Below are 21,556 nucleotides of genomic sequence, written 5' to 3'. Positions count from 1 at the left end.
TCTCCTGTACCTCAGTCTCCAGTACCTCAGTCTCCAGTACCTCAGTCTCCAGTACCTCAGTCTCCTGTACCTCAGTCTCCTGTACCTCAGTCTCCAGTACCTCAGTGTCCAGTACCTCAGTCTCCAGTACCTCAGTGTCCAGTACCTCAGTCTCCAGTACCTCAGTCTCCAGTACCTCAGTCTCCAGTACCTCAGTCTCCTGTACCTCAGTCTCCTGTACCTCAGTCTCCAGTACCTCAGTGTCCAGTACCTCAGTCTCCAGTACCTCAGTCTCCTGTACCTCAGTCTCCTGTACCTCAGTCCCCAGTACCTCAGTTTCCTGTACCTCAGTCTCCAGTACCTCAGTCTCCTGTACCTCAGTCTCCAGTACCTCAGTCTCCAGTACCTCAGTCTCCAGTAACTCAGTCTCCAGTACCTCAGTCTCCTGTACCTCAGTCTCCTGTACCTCAGTCTCCAGTACCTCAGTCTCCTGTACCTCAGTCTCCAGTACCTCAGTCTCCTGTACCTCAGTCTCCAGTACCTCAGTCTCCAGTACCTCAGTCTCCTGTACCTCAGTCTCCAGTACCTCAGTCTCCTGTACCTCAGTCTCCAGTACCTCATTCTCCTGTATCTCAGTCTTCAGTACCTCAGTCTCCTGTACCTCAGTCTCCAGGAGCTCAGTCTCCAGTACCTCAGTCTCCTGTACCTCAGTCTCCAGTACCTCAGTCTCCTGTACCTCAGTCTCCAGGAGCTCAGTCTCCAGTACCTCAGTCTCCTGTACCTGAGTCTCCAGTACCTCAGTCTCCAGGAGCTCAGTCTCCAGTACCTCAGTCTCCTGTACCTCAGTCTCCAGTACCTCAGTTTCCAGTACCTCAGTTTCCTGTACCTCAGTCTCCTGTACCTCAGTCTCCAGTACCTCAGTCTCCAGGAGCTCAGTCTCCAGTACCTCAGTTTCCTGTACCTCAGTTTCCTGTAGCTCAGTCTCCTGTACCTCAGTTTCCAGTACCTCAGTCTCCTGTACCTCAGTCTCCAGTACCTCAGTTTCCTGTACCTCAGTCTCCTGTACCTCAGTCTCCAGTACCTCAGTTTCCTGTACCTCAGTCTCCTATACCTCAGTTTCCTGTACCTCAGTCTCCTGTACCTCAGTCTCCTGTACCTCAGTCTCCAGTACCTCAGTTTCCTGTACCTCAGTCTCCTGTACCTCAGTCTCCTGTACCTCAGTTTCCTGTACCTCAGTTTCCTGTACCTCAGTCTCCTGTACCTCAGTTTCCAGTACCTTGTGTCTTGTCCAAGGAGTAATGGAGCCCTTTTGAGCACTCTCATCAAAAGCAGCCACATCAGTGTTGGTGTTACTGTCTTTTGTGTACTGATAAATATCCTGTGTGATGGACTGTCTGTCTCCTCTAGGTGCTGCAGTGGGTATTAATTGATTAGCACTCCAGAAACCACCATCAACACTTTCTGTTGAATAAAGTCAGTCAACTTTTGTCCCAGCTGGAGTAATTATCTGGACAAAAAGAAAAGACACCAAAGCTTTAAAGAATAGTTCCATGCTTCTATCGCTTCAACTCTAAATATCCTGCTGGAAACTCTAGGTGTTGGTGGTACTCTAACTTGTGTTATTTCTTTCCTTCCTCGAAGCCTTCTTTATTTAAAGTCAAGACAACAACTTTTGTTCTATTCTAGTTCTATTTACAGCTGATCGTACCCTGGGGAACAAAGACGTCTTGGTTCTTTGGGAGCTTGTTCGTCGAGACAGACAGAGAGACGGAGACAAAGAGAGAAACGGAGACAGAGAGAGACACAGAGACACAGAGAGACAAACAGAAAGAGAGACATAGACAAAGAGACAGGCATAGTTTCCAACCTCTGATGACAATAAAGTACTATTGTAATATATTCTAGTTTTATACTGTATGCACCCTCGTAAATCAAAAGCCGCTGAATGCCCTGACTGTAAATGGCTCTGGACAAGAGTGTCTGCTTAATGACTAAAATGTACAAAACCACTGAAGTGCCACTCCAATTTAAACAGTTGTTTTAGATGGGATGTCCACAGTTGTTTTCCTTTTAACTGCATTACATTGTGTAAGGGCTGTCGTCATGGAGAGAAGAAGACCAAGGTGCAGCGGAGTTAGTGTTCATGATTTAATTAAAAAAGAACACTGGAACACTACAAAACAAGAAAACACCGACAGCTCAACAGTACTGACAGCATAACACACTGAACAGAAACAATTACCCACACCCACAAGGAAAAACACACACTACTATATAGGACTCCCAATCAAAGGCAACTCAACACACCTGCCTTCAATTGGGAGTCCAACAACCAACTCAAACGTAACACAAAAACTCTGCCACGTCCTGACCAAAACTAATACAATTGCTCCCTCTGCTGGTCAGGACGTGACACATTGATCCTTCATTTCACAGCTTAAAAGAGCAAGTCAATGAAGAGGAGAAAATCCAGTCCCATTATTGGCCTGCTGCGAAGTGTGAACTGAACGCATCAACGATGTTGATTACTCTGCTCTACCAGGCCCTGATTCCCTTCAGCGATGTGGATTACTCTGCTCTACCAGGCCCTGATTCCCTTCAGCGATGTGGATTACTCTGCTCTACCAGGCCCTGATTCCCCTTCAGCGATGTGGATTACTCTGCTCTACCAGGCCCTGATTCCCCTTCAGCGATGTGGATTACTCTGCTCTACTAGGCCCTGATTCCCCTTCAGCGATGTGGATTACTCTGCTCTACTAGGCCCTGATTCCCCTTCAGCGATGTGGATTACTCTGCTCTACCAGGCCCTGATTCCCTTCAGCGATGTGGATTACTCTGCTCTACCAGGCCCTGATTCCCTTCAGCGATGTGGATTACTCTGCTCTACCAGGCCCTGACTCATTTTCCAAGCTCCAATTACACACGGCGATCTTTTTGTAAGTGAGCGATTAACCAGAGGACTGGCTTGCCGTCGTTAGACACAGGAGTTTTATACAAGATGTTTTTCCTCCGCCTGCCATTCCTGTCGACGTGATCCATGAGCTGATCAGACCCTCTCTGCTGAAAAAAGACCGTCCTCCTTCTCTTCTCTTGTATTCTCTCTTTCAGGGAATCGGAGAGACGAATACATCACAACGGGTATTGGAAGCACATGAATCTGTTTTTTAAGAGGCCTGTCTTGGTTGGGTCAGATTTGACCAAACAAAGGCTTTCTGGACCAGGGCTTTTATTTATTGCCCTGACTCTCGTTGGGTTGGCCATTGTGCATCGGGATAAATAATAGTTTTATAGATCAAGTTAGGTTTGTATGAGGAGGGCGTAGGACAGGATTAGAGTATGTATGAGGAGAGAGCTGGACAGGATTAGAGTATGCATTAGGAGGGCGTAGGACAGGAATAGAGTATGTTTGAGGAGGGCATAGGACAGGAATAGAGTATGTATGAGGAGGGCATAGGACAGGAATAGAGTATGCATTAGGAGGGCATAGGACAGGAATATAGTATGTATGAGGAGGGCATAGGACAGGAATAGAGTATATATGAGGAGAGAGCTGGACAGGAATAGAGTATATATGAGGAGGGCATAGAACAGGAATAGAGTATGCATTAGGAGGGCATAGGACAGGAATAGAGTATGTATGAGGAGGGTGTAGGACAGGAATAGAGTATGTATGAGGAGGGCGTAGGACAGGAATAGAGTTTGTATGAGGAGGGCATAGGACAGGAATAGAGTATGTATGAGGAGGGCGTAGGACAGGAATAGAGTATATATGAGGAGGGCGTAGGACAGGAATAGAGTATATATGAGGAGGGCGTAGGACAGGGATAGAGTATATATGAGGAGGGCGTAGGACAGGGATAGAGTATGTATGAGGAGGGCGTAGGACAGGGATAGAGTATATATGAGGAGGGCGTAGGACAGGAATAGAGTATATATGAGGAGGGCGTAGGACAGGAATAGAGTATGTATGAGGAGGGCGTAGGACAGGAATAGAGTATGTATGAGGAGGGCGTAGAACAGGAATAGAGTATATATGAGGAGGGCGTAGGACAGGAATAGAGTATATATGAGGAGGGCGTAGGACAGGGATAGAGTATATATGAGGAGGGCGTAGGACAGGGATAGAGTATATATGAGGAGGGCGTAGGACAGAAGGTCTTCTACGTTCATCTCTTTTCTTTCTGCTGTAGTAACACACTGTACTGTTTTACCTGCGCTCTCACTGTAGTAACACCTCTCACTGTAGTAACACCTCTCACTGTAGTAACACCTCTCACTGTAGTAACACCTCTCACTGTAGTAACACCACGCTTAATGTTACACTGCAGTCAATGAAGTATCCCAATCTTAATTATGAGACAACTCAGAGTACATCCGTTAAGCTTTGAGAAGTCGCCGTACTTATTTAGAATCCCCCCACTCCTCCTCAGACCCCTTTCACCAGACAGCCAGGACGCCACCAGACAGCCAGGACGCCACCAGACAGCCAGGACGCCACCAGACAGCCAGGACGCCACCAGACAGCCGTGATATACAGACAGTTTAGTGTGAACTTGGAGGTAGCGATAGATTTGGGTGGCGCTACGTTTAGATATAATGTCAGCGTTGTCCTGCAGGAGATGCCAGATAAAATCTCTACTTTTAAATAGTGTCTCAATCCTCGGTCAGTCCCGCTGTCAGCGAAGCCATTCGATAATTACCAGCCTTAAATGATATGTTTTTACTTCCTCAGATGATACTTCACCTCCCCCCTTCTCACTTCCTCCTCTCCTCCTCTCTCACAGCCCTGCGCTGCTTGCTGCTGTTGTTTGCACTATATATTTCTGCAGGTATTGATTGGCGTTATAGTAAATCCGATGGGCGCAATGGAACTCTATCAGCAAAATTATCTCAGGTTCCGGCTGCTCACAAAGGACCGGCCTGTCCCTCTTTATGGCCGGGGCGTTAAACTGCACAGTACAAATGATTACCCGCCTCCTTTTTACCATGCTAATTAAGACCTGAGTGGAACGAAAACAAAAGAGGATGAGGATCCCCCAGTCAGTTTGTGGTCGAAGAGCTGAAAGTCTTGTTTAATGTTATTTTCAAAGATAAGGTGTATTTAAATACCACATGTTATTTGCATAGATAAGATGTATTTCAATACCACAGAGCTGAAAGTCACATTTAAGTTATGTTATTTTCATAGATAAGGTGTATTTAAATACCACATGTTATTTTCATAGATATGGTGTATTTAAATACCACATGTTATTTTCATAGATAAGGTGTATTTAAATACCACATGTTATTTTCATAGATAAGGTGTATTTAAATACCACATGTTATTTTCATAGATATGGTGTATTTAAATACCACATGTTATTTTCATAGATATGGTGTATTTAAATACCACATGTTATTTTCATAGATAAGGTGTATTTAAATACCACATGTTATTTTCATAATACGGTGTATTTAAATACCACATGTTATTTTCATAGATAAGGTGTATTTAAATACCACATGTTATTTTCATAGATAAGGTGTATTTAAATACCACATGTTATTTTCATAGATAAGGTGTATTTAAATACCACATGTTATTTTCATAATACGGTGTATTTAAATACCACATGTTATTTTCATAGATAAGGTGTATTTAAATACCACATGTTATTTTCATAGATAAGTACAATAGAAATGTAATTCTGCTGTTTTAATGTTTTAACTGTAAATATCAGAATGTTAGTTATTTTTTATTTTATTTTTGAGTTATTTCCTTTTAAAGATGAATCTAATAGTGTAGTGACATCATTTGCCTTGTTTGTGGTGCCATTGTTCTCACATTACAAGAAAGCGTAGAACATTCTGTTCCATATATTTTGGTGAAGGCTCATAATTCTTTGTGTGTAAAATAACAGTTTGATCCACTAAAACATCCCTTCTATAACGTAACAACAGTTTGATTCCAGAGGATGCATTAATTAAGGGGCAATCTGCAATTCAAACAATAACAAAGTGGACATTTTGGTAAAGGGATTGTCATAGTGGCCTTCTGTAGCTGAGTTGGTAGAGCATGGGGCTTGCAATACCAGGATATTGGGTTTAATTCCCTGGACCACCCATACGAAAATATATGCACGAGAAATGTAATCACTCTCAGCATAAATCCGACTGGCCACCAAAGGTCTATACTGTGCAATGGTTGTGACTTGAGGGTGTACAGCTTCTACAGGAAGTGACATTTCGTAGTAGGTTAGGATAGCATTTTAGCTAATCCTTTACCCAACCTTTTTTTTTTTTACTCAGTTTTTCGTCCCAATTTCCTGGTTTCCAATTGGTAGTTACAGTCTTGTCTCATCGCTGCAACTCCCGTACGGACTCGGGAGAGGCGAAGGCGTGCGTCCTCAGAAACACAAGCCCAACCAAACAGCACTGCTTCTTGACACAATGTCCACTTAACCAGCCGCACCGATGTGTCGGAGGAAATGCCGTACACCTGGTGACCGTGTCAGCGTGCACTGCGCCCGGCCCGCCACAGGAGTCGCTAGTGCACGATAGGACAAGGACATCCCTGCCGGCCAAATCCTCCCCTAACCCGGACGACGCTGGGCCAATTGTGCGCCGCCCCATGGGTCTCCCGGTCGCGGCCGGCTGCGACAGAGCCTGGACTCAAACCAGGATCTCTAGTGGCACAGCTAACACTGACATGCAGTGCCTTAGACCACTGCACCACACAGGAGGCCCCCTTTCCCAACCTTAACCTACGTCTCCTATCCTACCATGTTAATTCTCCTAACCTGCTGCGTAAATCCTCCTATCCTGCCATGTTAATGATCCTAACCTGCCATGTTGATTCTCCTAACCTGCCATGTTAATTCTCCTGTCCTGCCATGTTAATTCTCCTGTCCTGCCATGTTAATTCTCCTAACCTGCTATGTTAATGATCCTAACCTGCCATGTTAATTCTCCTGTCCTGCCATGTTAATTCTCCTATCCTGCCATGTTAATGATCCTATCCTGCCATGTTAATTCTCCTAACCTGCCATGTTAATGATCCTAACCTGCCATGTTAATTCTCCTAACCTGCCATGTTGATTCTCCTAACCTGCCATGTTGATTCTCCTAACCTGCCATGTTGATTCTCCTAACCTGCCATGTTGATTCTCCTAACCTGCCATGTTAATTCTCCTAACCTGCCATGTTGATTCTCCTAACCTGCCATGTTAATTCTCCTAACCTGCCATGTTAATTCTCCTAACCTGCCATTTTGATTCTCCATGTTGATTCTCCTAACCTTCTATGAAAAAAGTAACTTCTGGTCGTAGCTATACTCACATAGTAGAGAAAGCGAGACACACCAGTCCCTTATTTTTTCTGATGGGTCGGGGGCCACTCTGGTCTACTTATTGCTCACGCCTTGCGGCGGGGCTGCCCCGGGGCGAGATCTCACTGGCAAATGTTTTCCATTTGGGGGCCGGAGCTGGTGGGGCAAACGGGACGGGACAACAAGTAGACCAGAGCCAGTTATTCCCCTCTCTGGCGTTAGCATTCCAGATGTTATGGAGGAAACCGTGGGAAAAGCTCGTTAGAGAGGAAACGACACACTTACACAGACGGGAACCTTGACTCTTTTCTCAACGGTAAACGACCTGAGTAAACTATCTTATTTATCCACCATCTTTGGTTCTCGCTCTAGTCAGAAGCCTGTGCAGCGCAAGTGAAAAGTTAAAACTACTTCAAAATACAAGCACTGGATTATTTCCTGACCCCCCCTCTAATAGCTGGATCAAAATGTAAACCGTGAACTAGAGTTCTGATTTGTGTAACGGCTGTCGTGAGAGAGAGTAGACCAAGGTGCCGCGGAGTTAGTGTTCATCATGAATATTTAATTACGTAAGAACACGATACAAAAAACAAGAAAACCGACAGCCAAACAGTACTGACAGGAAACACACTGAACAGAAACAATTACCCACAAAGCCCAAAGGGGAAACATGCTCCTTATGTGTGACTCCCAATCAACCACAACGAGCTTCAGCTGTGCCTGATTGGGAGCCACACACGGCCCAAAACAAAGAAATACAAAAACATAGAGAAAGGAACATAGAACGCCCACCCAATGTAACACCCTGGCCTAACCAAAATAAAGAACAAAATCCCCTCTCTATGGCCAGGGCGTTACAGATTGTGTTCTTAACTATACAATATTGAGCATATGAGTGGACTGTCATTACAATTACTTCACAGGAATCTGGTAAAATTATATTTATAGTGTAGCTAGCCACTGATTAGCTCTGAATTCACTTTCAGCATACAGTCAATGCTATGATAACCACATTTGTAGCTAACTAGTGCTCTCAAATCATATCCTGATGTTGACAGCAGATGGGAGTTTAATTAAATAACATGGTTAACTTAACTAGCTAACATACAATTTTTGAGAAAACAAGTTTATATTAAGTGGCTAGCTATCTAAATTTAGCAACATTTGGTGGTCAATGAGACTGAGAGCTTGGCCCAGCGTCGTTTAGGGGAGGGTTTGGGCCGGCAGGGATGTCCTTGTCCCATCGCGCACTAGCGACTCCTGTGGCGGGCCGGGCGCAGTGCAGGCTGACACGGTTGCCAGGTGTAATATTGGCATATTGGCAATTAATTAGAAAAATGTATGGAATTGTTACTCTAAAACTGGCTTGCTAGCTAACAAACATACAGTGTAGATAAATTCTTCAAATGCATTATTTTACACAATATCTTATCACAGCCTTTGCATGATTGACCAACTCTCTGACCAAAAATGTCTGACCTCTATTCCTTCATAAGGTGCATCCCAGTTCTAGTATTATAATTCCTAATTATATGGCCACGTCTATCTTTAGTGTTGTATCAAAAATACAAAATGTAGTCTGACGTTGTTGTTTATAGAAAGTATTTTTTTTTTTTTTTAAACGTCGCCTGTCACATTTAACCATGTTTTAAAGCTATACAGTGTGTTTACGTTTACTTTCTTTATAAACAAATGCGTAAAACAATCTTATATTTTGGGTTTTCAGGCATTTAAAAGTTATATTCTTGTATCACGAAGTCCAAAAATAGGATGTAGCAAACACAGATTGCCTCTTTAATAAAAATACTCTATCAGAAGTTTTTCAAAAAGTAATTAGGTCTTGTTAACCCAGCTGTCAGCTGTTTGACTGACCTTATAAGCCACAGCTAGCGAGGAAACCCTCTCTGTCGATGGGACTGAAGTTAATAGCATTGATTTGTGGATATTGTGTTTTGTCTCGACAGGGACTCCAGTGAATCGTATTCCTATCATGGCCAAGCAGGTGTTGGATCTGTACACGCTCTACAAGCTGGTCACAGAAAAAGGCGGCTTAGTGGAAGTCATCAATAAGAAAATATGGCGAGAGATCACCAAAGGCCTCAACCTCCCGACTTCCATTACAAGTGCAGCGTTCACCCTGCGAACACAGTGAGTGAAGCTCTGTACGGGTACACCTTACATTAACACAGCGAGTGAAGCTCTGTACGGGTACATCTTACATTAACACGGTGAGTGAAGCTCTGTACGGGTACACCTTACATTAACACAGTGAGTGAAGCTCTGTACGGGTACACCTTACATTAACACAGTGAGTGAAGCTCTGTACGGGTACACCTTACATTAACACGGTGAGTGAAGCTCTGTACGGGTACACCTTACATTAACACAGTGAGTGAAGCTCTGTACGGGTACACCTTACATTAACACGGTGAGTGAAGCTCTGTACGGGTACACCTTACATTAACACAGCGAGTGAAGCTCTGTACGGGTACACCTTACATTAACACAGCGAGTGACATTGCTGGTGATAACTGGAGATGACCTGCTGTTGATAACTGGAGATGACCTGCTGTTGATAACTGGAGATGACCTGCTGTTGATAACTGGAGATGACCTGCTGTTGATAACTGGAGTTGACCTGCTGTTGATAACTGGAGATAACCTGCTGTTGATAACTGGAGATGACCTGCTGTTGATAACTGGAGATGACCTGCTGTTGATAACTGGAGATGACCTGCTGTTGATAACTGGAGATGACCTGTTGTTGATAACTGGAGATAACCTGTTGTTGATAACTGGAGATAACCTGCTGTTGATAACTGGAGATGACCTGCTGTTGATAACTGGAGATGACCTGCTGTTGATAACTGGAGATAACCTGCTGTTGATAACTGGAGATGACCTGCTGTTGATAACTGGAGATGACCTGCTGTTGATAACTGGAGATGACCTGCTGTTGATAACTGGAGATAACCTGCTGTTGATAACTGGAGATGACCTGCTGTTGATAACTGGAGATGACCTGCTGTTGATAACTGGAGATGACCTGCTGTTGATAACTGGAGATGACCTGCTGTTGATAACTGGAGATGACCTGCTGTTGATAACTGGAGATGACCTGCTGTTGATAACTGGAGATGACCTGCTGTTGATAACTGGAGATGACCTGCTGTTGATAACTGGAGATAACCCGCTAGCTTGGCTTATTTCACTAATACTTATTCCCTTTAGTTCCTACAATAGTGAAGCAGAACCATACATTTACATTTTCATTTAAGTCATTTAGCAGACGCTCTTATCCAGAGCGACTTACAAATTGGTGCATTCACCTTATAATATCCAGTGGAACAACCACTTTACAATAGTGCATCTAAATCTTTTAAGGGGGGGGGTTAGAAGGATTACTTTATCCTATCCCAGGTATTCCTTGAAGAGGTGGGGTTTCAGGTGTCTCCGGAAGGTGGTGATTGACTCCGCTGTCCTGGCGTCGTGAGGGAGCTTGTTCCACCATTGGGGTGCCAGAGCAGCGAACAGTTTTGACTGGGCTGAGCGGGAACTGTGCTTCCTCAGAGGTAGGGAGGCGAGCAGGCCAGAGGTGGATGAACGGAGTGCCCTTGTTTGGGTGTAGGGCCTGATCAGAGCCTGAAGGTACGGAGGTGCCGTTCCCCTCACAGCTCCGTAGGCAAGCACCATGGTCTTGTAGCGGATGCGAGCTTCGACTGGAAGCCAGTGGAGAGAGCGGAGGAGCGGGGTGACGTGAGAGAACTTGGGAAGGTTGAACACCAGACGGGCTGTGGCGTTCTGGATGAGTTGTAGGGGTTTAATGGCACAGGCAGGGAGCCCAGCCAACAGCGAGTTGCAATAATCCAGACGGGAGATGACAAGTGCCTGGATTAGGACCTGCGCCGCTTCCTGTGTGAGGCAGGGTCGTACTCTGCGAATGTTGTAGAGCATAAACCTACAGGATCGGGTCACCGCCTTGATGTTGGTGGAGAACGACAGGGTGTTGTCCAGGGTCACGCCAAGGCTCTTAGCACTCTGGGAGGAGGACACAAGGGAGTTGTCAACCGTGATGGCGAGATCATGGAACGGGCAGTCCTTCCCCGGGAGGAAGAGCAGCTCCGTCTTGCCGAGGTTCAGCTTGAGGTGGTGATCCGTCATCCACACTGATATGTCTGCCGGACATGCAGAGATGCGATTCGCCACCTGGTTGTCAGAAGGGGGAAAGGAGAAGATTAATTGTGTGTCATCTGCATAGCAATGATATGAGAGACCATGTGAGGATATGACAGAGCCAAGTGACTTGGTGTATAGCGAGAATAGGAGTGGGCCAAGAACAGAGCCTGGGGGACACCAGTGGTGAGAGCACGTGGTGCGGAGACAGATTCTCGCCACGCCACCTGGTAGGAGCGACCTGTCAGGTAGGACGCAATCCAAGCGTGCGCGGTGCCGGAGATGCCCAGCTCGGAGAGGGTGGAGAGGAGGATCTGATGGTTCACGGTATCAAAGGCAGCAGATAGGTCTAGAAGGATGAGAGCAGAGGAGAGAGAGTTAGCTTTAGAGAGAGCCTCCGTGACACAGAGAAGAGCAGTCTCAGTTGAATGCCCAGTCTTGAAACCTGACTGATTAGGATCAAGAAGGTCATTCTGAGAGAGATAGCAAGAGAGCTGGCCAAGGACGGCACGTTCAAGAGTTTTGGAGAGAAAGGAAAGAAGGGATACTGGTCTGTAGTTGTTGACATCGGAGGGATCGAGTGTAGGTTTTTTCAGAAGGGGTGCAACTCTCGCTCTCTTGAAGACGGAAGGGACGTAGCCAGCGGTCAAGGATGAGTTGATGAGCGAGGTGAGGTAGGGGAGAAGGTCTCCGGAAATGGTCTGGAGAAGAGAGGAGGGGATAGGGTCAAGTGGGCAGGTTGTTGGGCGGCCGGCCGTCACAAGACGCGAGATTTCATCTGGAGAGAGAGGGGAGAAAGAGGTCAAAGCACAGGGTAGGGCAGTGTGAGCAGGACCAGCAGTGTCGTTTGACTTAGCAAACGAGGATCGGATGTCGTCAACCTTCTTTTCAAAATGGTTGACGAAGTCATCCGCAGAGAGGGAGGAGGGGGGGGGAGGGGGAGGAGGATTCAGGAGGGAGGAGAAGGTAGCAAAGAGCTTCCTAGGGTTAGAGGCAGATGCTTGGAGTTTAGAGTGGTAGAAAGTGGCTTTAGCAGCAGAGACAGAAGAGGAAAATGTAGAGAGGAGGGAGTGAAAGGATGCCAGGTCCGCAGGGAGGCGAGTTTTCCTCCATTTCCGCTCGGCTGCCCGGAGCCCTGTTCTGTGAGCTCGCAGTGAGTCGTCGAGCCACGGAGCAGGAGGGGAGGACCGAGCCGGCCTGGAGGATAGGGGACAGAGGAAATCAAAGGATGCAGAGAGGGAGGAGAGGAGGGTTGAGGAGGCAGAATCAGGAGATAGGTTGGAGAAGGTTTGAGCAGAGGGAAGAGATGATAGGATGGAAGAGGAGAGAGTAGCGGGAGAGAGAGAGCGAAGGTTGGGACGGCGCAATACCATCCGAGTAGGGGCAGAGTGAGAAGTGTTGGATGAGAGCGAGAGGGAAAAGGATACAAGGTAGTGGTCGGAGACTTGGAGGGGAGTTGCAATGAGATTAGTGGAAGAACAGCATCTAGTAAAGATGAGGTCAAGCGTATTGCCTGCCTTGTGAGTAGGGGGGGAAGGTGAGAGGGTGAGGTCGAAAGAGGAGAGGAGTGGAAAGAAGGAGGCAGAGAGGAATGAGTCGAAGGTAGACGTGGGGAGGTTAAAGTCACCCAGAACTGTGAGAGGTGAGCCATCCTCAGGAAAGGAACTTATCAAGGCGTCAAGCTCATTGATGAACTCTCCAAGGGAACCTGGAGGGCGATAAATGATAAGGATGTTAAGCTTGAAAGGGCTGGTAACTGTGACAGCATGGAATTCAAATGAGGAGATAGACAGATGGGTCAGGGGAGAAAGAGAGAATGTCCACTTGGGAGAGATGAGGATTCCAGTGCCACCACCCCGCTGGCTCGATGCTCTAGGGGTATGCGAGAACACGTAGTCAGACGAGGAGAGAGCAGTAGGAGTAGCAGTGTTATCTGTGGTAATCCATGTTTCCGTCAGCGCCAGGAAGTCTAGGGACTGGAGGGTAGCATAGGCTGAGATGAACTCAGCCTTGTTGGCCGCAGACCGGCAGTTCCAGAGGCTGCCGGAGACCTGGAACTCCACGTGGGTCGTGCGCGCTGGGACCACCAGGTTAGAGTGGCAGCGGCCACGCGGTGTGGAGCGTTTGTATGGCCTGTGCAGAGGAGAGAGAACAGGGATAGACAGACACATAGTAGACAAGCTACAGAAGAGGCTACGCTAATGCAAAGGAGATTGGAATGACAAGTGGACTACACGTCTCGAATGTTCAGGAAGTTAAGCTTACGTTGCAAAAATCTTATTGACTAAAATGATACAGTACTGCTGGCTGGTGGAGTAGGCTAGCTAGCAGTGGCTGCGTTGTTGACTTTGAACGTGTAGCTGGCTAGGTAACCTCGATAGTTTCAGTACTACACCTTGTCATGATACAAAGCAACTTTGTAGCTAGCTAGCTAACATAACACTAATCAAGACGTTCCTTGTAATGTATTTAGTTTCTACAATGCTGCTCGTCGGTAATAGTTGGCTGGGTTAGGAAAAATGGCGTCGCGGGGGACGGAAATAGCTGGCTAGCTAACCTCGATGGCTGGCTAGCTAACAATTATCAAGCTATGACAAAGACAACTAAGTAGCTAGCTAGGTAACACTGCACTAGTCAAATCGTTCCGTTGTAAAGTATTAGTATCTACAGCGCTGCTAGTTGGTAACGGTAGCACCAGTAGCCATGCAGAGTACTTGAAACAACTTGTGTGTTGGAAACGCATAAAACATATGTTTAATGTGTTAGATATGTGAGTGTTAAATATGTGAGTGTTAGATATGTGAGTGTTAGATATGTGAGTGTTAAATATGTGAGTGTAAGATATGTTAGTGTTAAATATGTGAGTGTTAGATATGTGAGTGTTAAATATGTGAGTGTTAAATATGTGAGTGGTAAATATGTGAGTGTTAGATATGTGAGTGTTAAATATGTGAGTGTTAAATATGAGTGTTAGATATGTGAGTGTTAAATATGTGAGTGTTAAATATGTGAGTGTTAAATATGTGAGTGTTAGATATGTGAGTGTTAAATACGTGAGTGTAAGATATGTTAGTGTTAAATATGTGAGTGTTAGATATGTGAGTGTTAAATATGTGAGTGTTAGATATGTGTGTTAAATATGTGAGTGTTAAATATGTGAGTGTTAGATATGTGAGTGTTAAATATGTGAGTGTTAGATATGTGAGTGTTAAATATGTGAGTGTTAAATATGTGAGTGTTAGATATGTGAGTGTTAAATATGTGAGTGTTAAATATGTGAGTATTAAATATGTGAGTGTTAGATTCAAAGGATTCAAAGCTGATTCCCAGATTGAAAGCCGTCTCTTGTGTGTGGTCCTTAAGCAGGTTAAGGAAATGAAACCTTTTTCCCCCGTGACACTACATTTGATCCAGAATAATATGGCAGCATAATATTCTATAAATAATGTTATATAAGTGTAAACGGCTCTCGTTGGTGGTAGGAAGAGTAGACCAAAGCGCAGCGTGGAAAGTGTTCATGATTATTTTTATTCACAAAACACTTAAAACAAAATACCAAAAGGCGAAAACGAAAGAGCACAGTTCTGTCGGGCACGGACAGTAAACAGAAAACAAGATCCCCACAAAAAACCCAAAAGGAAAATGACAACTTTATATATGATCCCCAATCAGAGACAACGATAGACAGCTGCCTCTGATTGGGATGCCACACACTCGGCCAAACACAAAGAAATAGAAAACATAGACTTTTCCCCCACCCGAGTCACACCCTGATCTAACCAAACATAGAGAATAACAAGGATCTCTACGGTCAGGGCGTGACAATAAGTTACCTAACACCCACCCGGCCTGCTGTTATTCTCATAAATACAGATTGAATCACCACTGCTGCACAGCGCTGTCATTAGGATTGAGCAGAGTATTGATAGACGCAATAACATGTATTTTCTGCTCTGACGGTGTGAGCGTTACTGCCATTAAAGCCATTCTAACCTGCATGCTGGATGGTAATGATAAGGTTGGAGTAGAGTGGGATTCACTCTGTCTAGTCCTGATCACAGGAGAGAGGAGAACAGCGGAGAGGTAACACAGCAACCCTTCACTGTGTCTAGTCCTGATCACAGTCACCATCTGTGATAAATGACATAATGTAAACTTGTTTAACAGTCACCATCTGTAATAAATGACATAATGTAACCTTGTTTAACAGTCACCATCTGTAATAAATGACATAATGTAACCTTGTTTAACAGTCACCATCTGTGATAAATGACATAATGTAACCTTGTTTAACAGTCACCATCTGTAATAAATGACATAATGTAACCTTGTTTAACAGCCAGCATCTGTAATAAATGACATAATGTAACCTTGTTTAACAGTCACCATCTGTAATAAATGACATAATGTAACCTTGTTTAACAGTCACCATCTGTAATAAATGACATAATGTAAACTTGTTTAACAGTCACCATCTGTAATAAATGACATAATGTAACCTTGTTTAACAGTCACCATCTGTAATAAATGACATAATGTAACCTTGTTTAACAGTCACCATCTGTGATAAATGACATAATGTAACCTTGTTTAACAGTCACCATCTGTAATAAATGACATAATGTAACCTTGTTTAACAGCCAGCATCTGTAATAAATGACATAATGTAACCTTGTTTAACAGTCACCATCTGTAATAAATGACATAATGTAACCTTGTTTAACAGTCACCATCTGTAATAAATGACATAATGTAACCTTGTTTAACAGTCACCATCTGTAATAAATGACATAATGTAACCTTGTTTAACAGCCACCATCTGTAATAAATGACATAATGTAACCTTGTTTAACAGTCACCATCTGTAATAAATGACATAATGTAACCTTGTTTAACAGTCACCATCTGTAATAAATGACATAATGTAACCTTGTTTAACAGTCACCATCTGTAATAAATGACATAATGTAACCTTGTTTAACAGTCACCATCTGTAATAAATGACATAATGTAACCTTGTTTAACAGCCAGCATCTGTAATAAATGACATAATGTAACCTTGTTTAACAGTCACCATCTGTAATAAATGACATAATGTAACCTTGTTTAACAGTCACCATCTGTAATAAATGACATAATGTAACCTTGTTTAACAGCCAGCATCTGTAATAAATGACATAATGTAACCTTGTTTAACAGTCACCATCTGTAATAAATGACATAATGTAACCTTGTTTAACAGTCACCATCTGTAATAAATGACATAATGTAACCTTGTTTAACAGTCACCATCTGTAATAAATGACATAATGTAACCTTGTTTAACAGTCACCATCTGTAATAAATGACATAATGTAACCTTGTTTAACAGTCACCATCTGTAATAAATGACATAATGTAACCTTGTTTAACAGTCACCATCTGTAATAAATGACATAATGTAACCTTGTTTAACAGTCACCATCTGTAATAAATGACATAATGTAACCTTGTTTAACAGTCACCATCTGTAATAAATGACATAATGTAACCTTGTTTAACAGTCACCATCTGTAATAAATGACATAATGTAACCTTGTTTAACAGTCACCATCTGTAATAAATGACATAATGTAACCTTGTTTAACAGCCAGCATCTGTAATAAATGACATAATGTAACCTTGTTTAACAGCCAGCATCTGTAATAAATGACATAATGTAACCTTGTTTAACAGTCACCATCTGTAATAAATGACATAATGTAACCTTGTTTAACAGTCACCATCTGTAATAAATGACATAATGTAACCTTGTTTAACAGTCACCATCTGTAATAAATGACATAATGTAACCTTGTTTAACAGTCACCATCTGTAATAAATGACATAATGTAACCTTGTTTAACAGTCACCATCTGTAATAAATGACATAATGTAACCTTGTTTAACAGTCACCATCTGTAATAAATGACATAATGTAACCTTGTTTAACAGTCACCATCTGTAATAAATGACATAATGTAACCTTGTTTAACAGTCACCATCTGTAATAAATGACATAATGTAACCTTGTTTAACAGTCACCATCTGTAATAAATGACATAATGTAACCTTGTTTAACAGTCACCATCTGTAATAAATGACATAATGTAACCTTGTTTAACAGCCAGCATTCTCTTGCAGTAAAACATTGTAAAATGTCCTGCTCATACTGTTCCTGTTCCCTTCCTACAGGTATATGAAGTACCTCTACCCTTACGAATGTGAAAAGAGGGGTCTGAGCTCCCCCGGAGAGCTCCAGGCAGCTATCGACAGTAACCGCCGCGAGGGGCGTCGTCAGAGCTACGGGTCGGCCATCTTTAACTACTCTCCAGTCGGGAGCCCCTCCATCCTCACCTCTCCCAAGATGAGCATGTCTCACCTGGCCATGTCCACCTACAACGGAGTACACCTGACCCAGGGACACAGCGTCAAGAAAGGTGAGACACAGAGTACTTTACTTCCTGCTTCCTGTCGTGTGACAAGAAGAGCCTGCTATGCTGCTGCGGTAGAGGTAAAGGTAGTTGTAAAGATCCATCAATAAAATTATATGTAGTTGATTGGTATGGATGTGGTTGGCTCACTCCAGGCTCAATTAGCAGCAATTTTAAATACAGAGAATGAAATACAGTGAGGGAAAAAAGTATTTGCTCCCCTGCTGATTTTGTACGTTTGCCCACTGACAAAGAAATGATCAGTCTATAATTTTAATGGTAGGTTTATTTGAACAGTGCGAGACAGATAAACAACAGAAAAATCCAGAAAAACGCATGTCAGAAATGTTATAAATTGATTTGCATTTTAATGAGGGAAATAAGTATTTGACCCCCTCTCAATCAGAAACATTTCTGGCTCCCAGGTGTCTTTTATACAGGTAACGAGCTGAGATTAGGAGCACACTCTTAAAGGGAGTGCTCCTAACCGCAGCTTGTTACCTGTAAAAAAGACACCTGTCCACAGAAGCAATCAATCAATCAGATTCCAAACTCTCCACCATGGCCAAGACCAAAGAGCTCTCCAAGGATGTCAGGGACAAGATTGTGGACCTACACAAGGCTGGAATGGGCTACAAGACCATCGCCAAGCAGCTTGGTGAGAAGGTGACAACAGTTGGTGCGATTATTCGCAAATGGAAGAAACACAAAAGAACTGTCAATTTCCCTCGGCCTGGGGCTCCATGCAAGATCTCACCTCGTGGAGTTGCAATGATCATGAGAATGGTGCTGCCACACCATCCAGTTCTTTATTATACCTCATAGTGCTGCCACACCATCCAGTTCCTCTTCCATCAACAGATATTTCTCACTAACACAAAGCAAGATTTAATGTACTGCAATATCTATTTGAGAGACAAGATAGCGTGATAACACCTACCACAGAAGGAGAAGTTAGAGTTGTTTTCATGGGTTTAATGATTTCACAATCACTGCTCCCCACCAAGACACACTGCCGTCCATTCACTCACACAAAACCTGTGGGCAGTCTGGTCATCGCTGGGAAGAGGAAACATCTTGCAGGACTTCCTCATTCCCACGATGCCCTGCTGCCAATTTCCTCGCTGCATCACAGAGGAACGAGAGGGAGAGAGGGAGAGAGGGAAAGGGAGAGGGAGAGAGAGAGAGAGAGAGAGAGAGAGAGAGAGAGAGAGAGAGAGAGAGAGAGAGAGAGAGAGAGAGAAGAGAAGAGAAAGAGAAAGAGAGACAGAGAGAATTACCAAATTACATTGAATGAAGTACAGGACAAAATACAAACCCTCCAACCCAAAAAGGTGGTATTCTACATGAAATGATCAAATATACAGACCACAAATTCCTATTGGCTATACTTCAACTCTTTAACGTCATCCTTGGCTCTGACATCTTCCCCAATATTTGGAACCAAGGACTGATCACCCGAATCCACAAAAGTGGTGACAAATTTGACCCCAATAACTACCGTGGGATATGCGTCAACAGCAACCTTTGGGGAAATATTCTGCATTATCATTAACAGCAGACTCGTACATTTCCTCAGTGAAAACAATGTACTGAGCAAATATCAAATTGGCTTTTTACCAAATTACCGTACGACAGACCACGTATTCACCCTGCACACCCTAATTGACAAACAAACAAACCAAAAAAGGCAAAGTCTTCTCATGCTTTGTTGATTTCAAAAAAGCTTTTGACTCAATTTGGTCTGAGGGTCTGCTATACAAATTGATGGAAAGTGGTGTTGGGGGAAAAAAGCATACGACATTATAAAATCCATGTACACAAACAACACGTGTGTGGTTAAAATTAGCAAAGAAACACACATTTCTTTCCTCAGGGCCGTGGGGTGAGACAGGGATGCAGTTTAAGCCCCACCCTCTTCAACATATATATCAATGAATTGGTGAGGGTACTAGAACAGTCTGCAGCACCCGGCCTCACCCTACTAGAATCTGGAGTCAAATGTCTACTGTTTGCTGATGATCTGGTGCTTCTGTCCCCAACCAAGGAGAGCCTACAGCAGCATCTAGATCTTCTGCACAGATTCAGTCAGACCTGGGCCCTTACAGACCTGGGCCCTGACAGACCTGGGCCCTGACAGACCTGGGCCCTGACAGTAAATCTCAGTAAGACCAAAATAATGGTGTTCCAAAAGAGGTCCAGTTGCCAGGACCACAAATACAAATTCCATCTAGACACCGTTGCCCTAGAGCAGGTATTTCCAAACTGGGGTATAATAAAAATGTCATTCACATTTATTTATTTTTATAATAAAATACAAATAATATTTTTACAAAAAAACTATTCTTCACATTTTCAAATTGTTTTTCTCTCACCTGAGTAGCCTCGTTTCTCTGCCAAAAATAAAATTAAACCATCTAGTGTTCAGTGAAATAACAACACAATGTTAAGTACAGGTAGTCTAGTCAAATAATTAACATCCAAGCACATTTTTATTTATGTAACTAGGCAAGTCAGTTAAGAACAAATCCTTATTTTCAATGACAGCAGGTTAACTGCCTTGTTCAGGTGCAGAACAACAGATTTGTACCTTGTCAGCTCGGGGATTTGAACTTGCAACCTTTCAGTTACTAGTCTAATGCTCTAAACGCTAGGCTACGCTGCCGCCACATCAACCTCTCTAGGATAGGTGGCACCAAATCGTCCCACCTACGTAACAGCCTGTGTAATCCCGTGGCGCGTTATTCAAAAACCTTAGAAATGCAAAAACTTCAATTTCTCAAACATATGACTATTTTACACCATTTTAAAGACAAGACTCTCGTTAATCTAACCACACTGTCTGATTTCAAAAAGGCTTTACAACGAAAACAAAACATTAGATTATGTCAGCAGAGTACCCAGCCAGAAATAATCAGACACCCATTTTTCAAGCTAGCATATAATGTCACATAAACCCAAACCACAGCTAAATGCAGCACTAACCTTTGATGATCTTCATCAGATGACAACCCTAGGACATTATGTTATACAATACATGCATGTTTTGTTCAATCAATTTCATATTTATATCAAAAACCAGCTTTTTACATTAGCATGTGACTAGCATGTGACTAGCATTCCCACCGAACACTGCCGGTGAATTTACTAAATTACTCACGATAAACGTTCACAAAAAGCATAACAATTATTTTAAGAATTATAGATACAGAACTCCTCTATGCACTCGATATGTCCGATTTTAAAATAGCTTTTCGGTGAAAGCACATTTTGCAATATTCTCAGTAGATAGCCCGGCATCACAGGGCTAGCTATTTAGACACCCAGCAAGTTTAGCACTCAGAAAAGTCACATTTACTATAAGAAAAATTGTATTACCTTTGCTGTCTTCGTCAGAATGCACTCCCAGGACTTCTACTTCAATAACAAATGTTGGTTTGGTTCAAAATAATCCATAGTTATATCCAAACAGACACTATCCGAAAGGGTAAATAAGGGTGACGAGCATGGCGCAATTCGTGACAAAAAAATTCTAAATATTCCATTACCGTACTTCGAAGCATGTCAACCGCTGTTTAAAATCCATTTTTATGCCATTTTTCTCGTAAAAAAGCGATAATATTCCGACCGGGAATCTGCATTT

At 43.4% G+C, this 21,556-nt stretch overlaps 1 protein-coding gene across 2 annotated transcripts in view; it reads left to right on the top strand.

Annotated features, from left to right (window-relative positions):
- LOC106585976 (AT-rich interactive domain-containing protein 3A) overlaps positions 1 to 21,556 on the top strand; it is a 299,958-nt gene that overhangs the window by 248,888 nt on the left and 29,514 nt on the right. For both annotated transcript variants that reach the window (XM_045706903.2, XM_014172733.3), the window contains exons 4-5: positions 9,253 to 9,436; positions 17,675 to 17,919. In XM_045706903.2, the coding sequence (XP_045562859.2) occupies positions 9,253 to 9,436; positions 17,675 to 17,919 (429 nt within the window). The remainder of the gene's footprint in view (positions 1 to 9,252; positions 9,437 to 17,674; positions 17,920 to 21,556) is intronic.

The sequence above is a fragment of the Salmo salar genome, chromosome 24 (assembly GCF_965601325.2).
Source record: "Salmo salar chromosome 24, fSalSal1, whole genome shotgun sequence".
In the NCBI taxonomy this organism is placed as follows: Eukaryota; Metazoa; Chordata; class Actinopteri; order Salmoniformes; family Salmonidae; genus Salmo; species Salmo salar.
The sequence above is the reverse complement of the archived record's forward strand: the minus strand, read 5'-3'. Positions and strand labels throughout refer to the sequence as shown.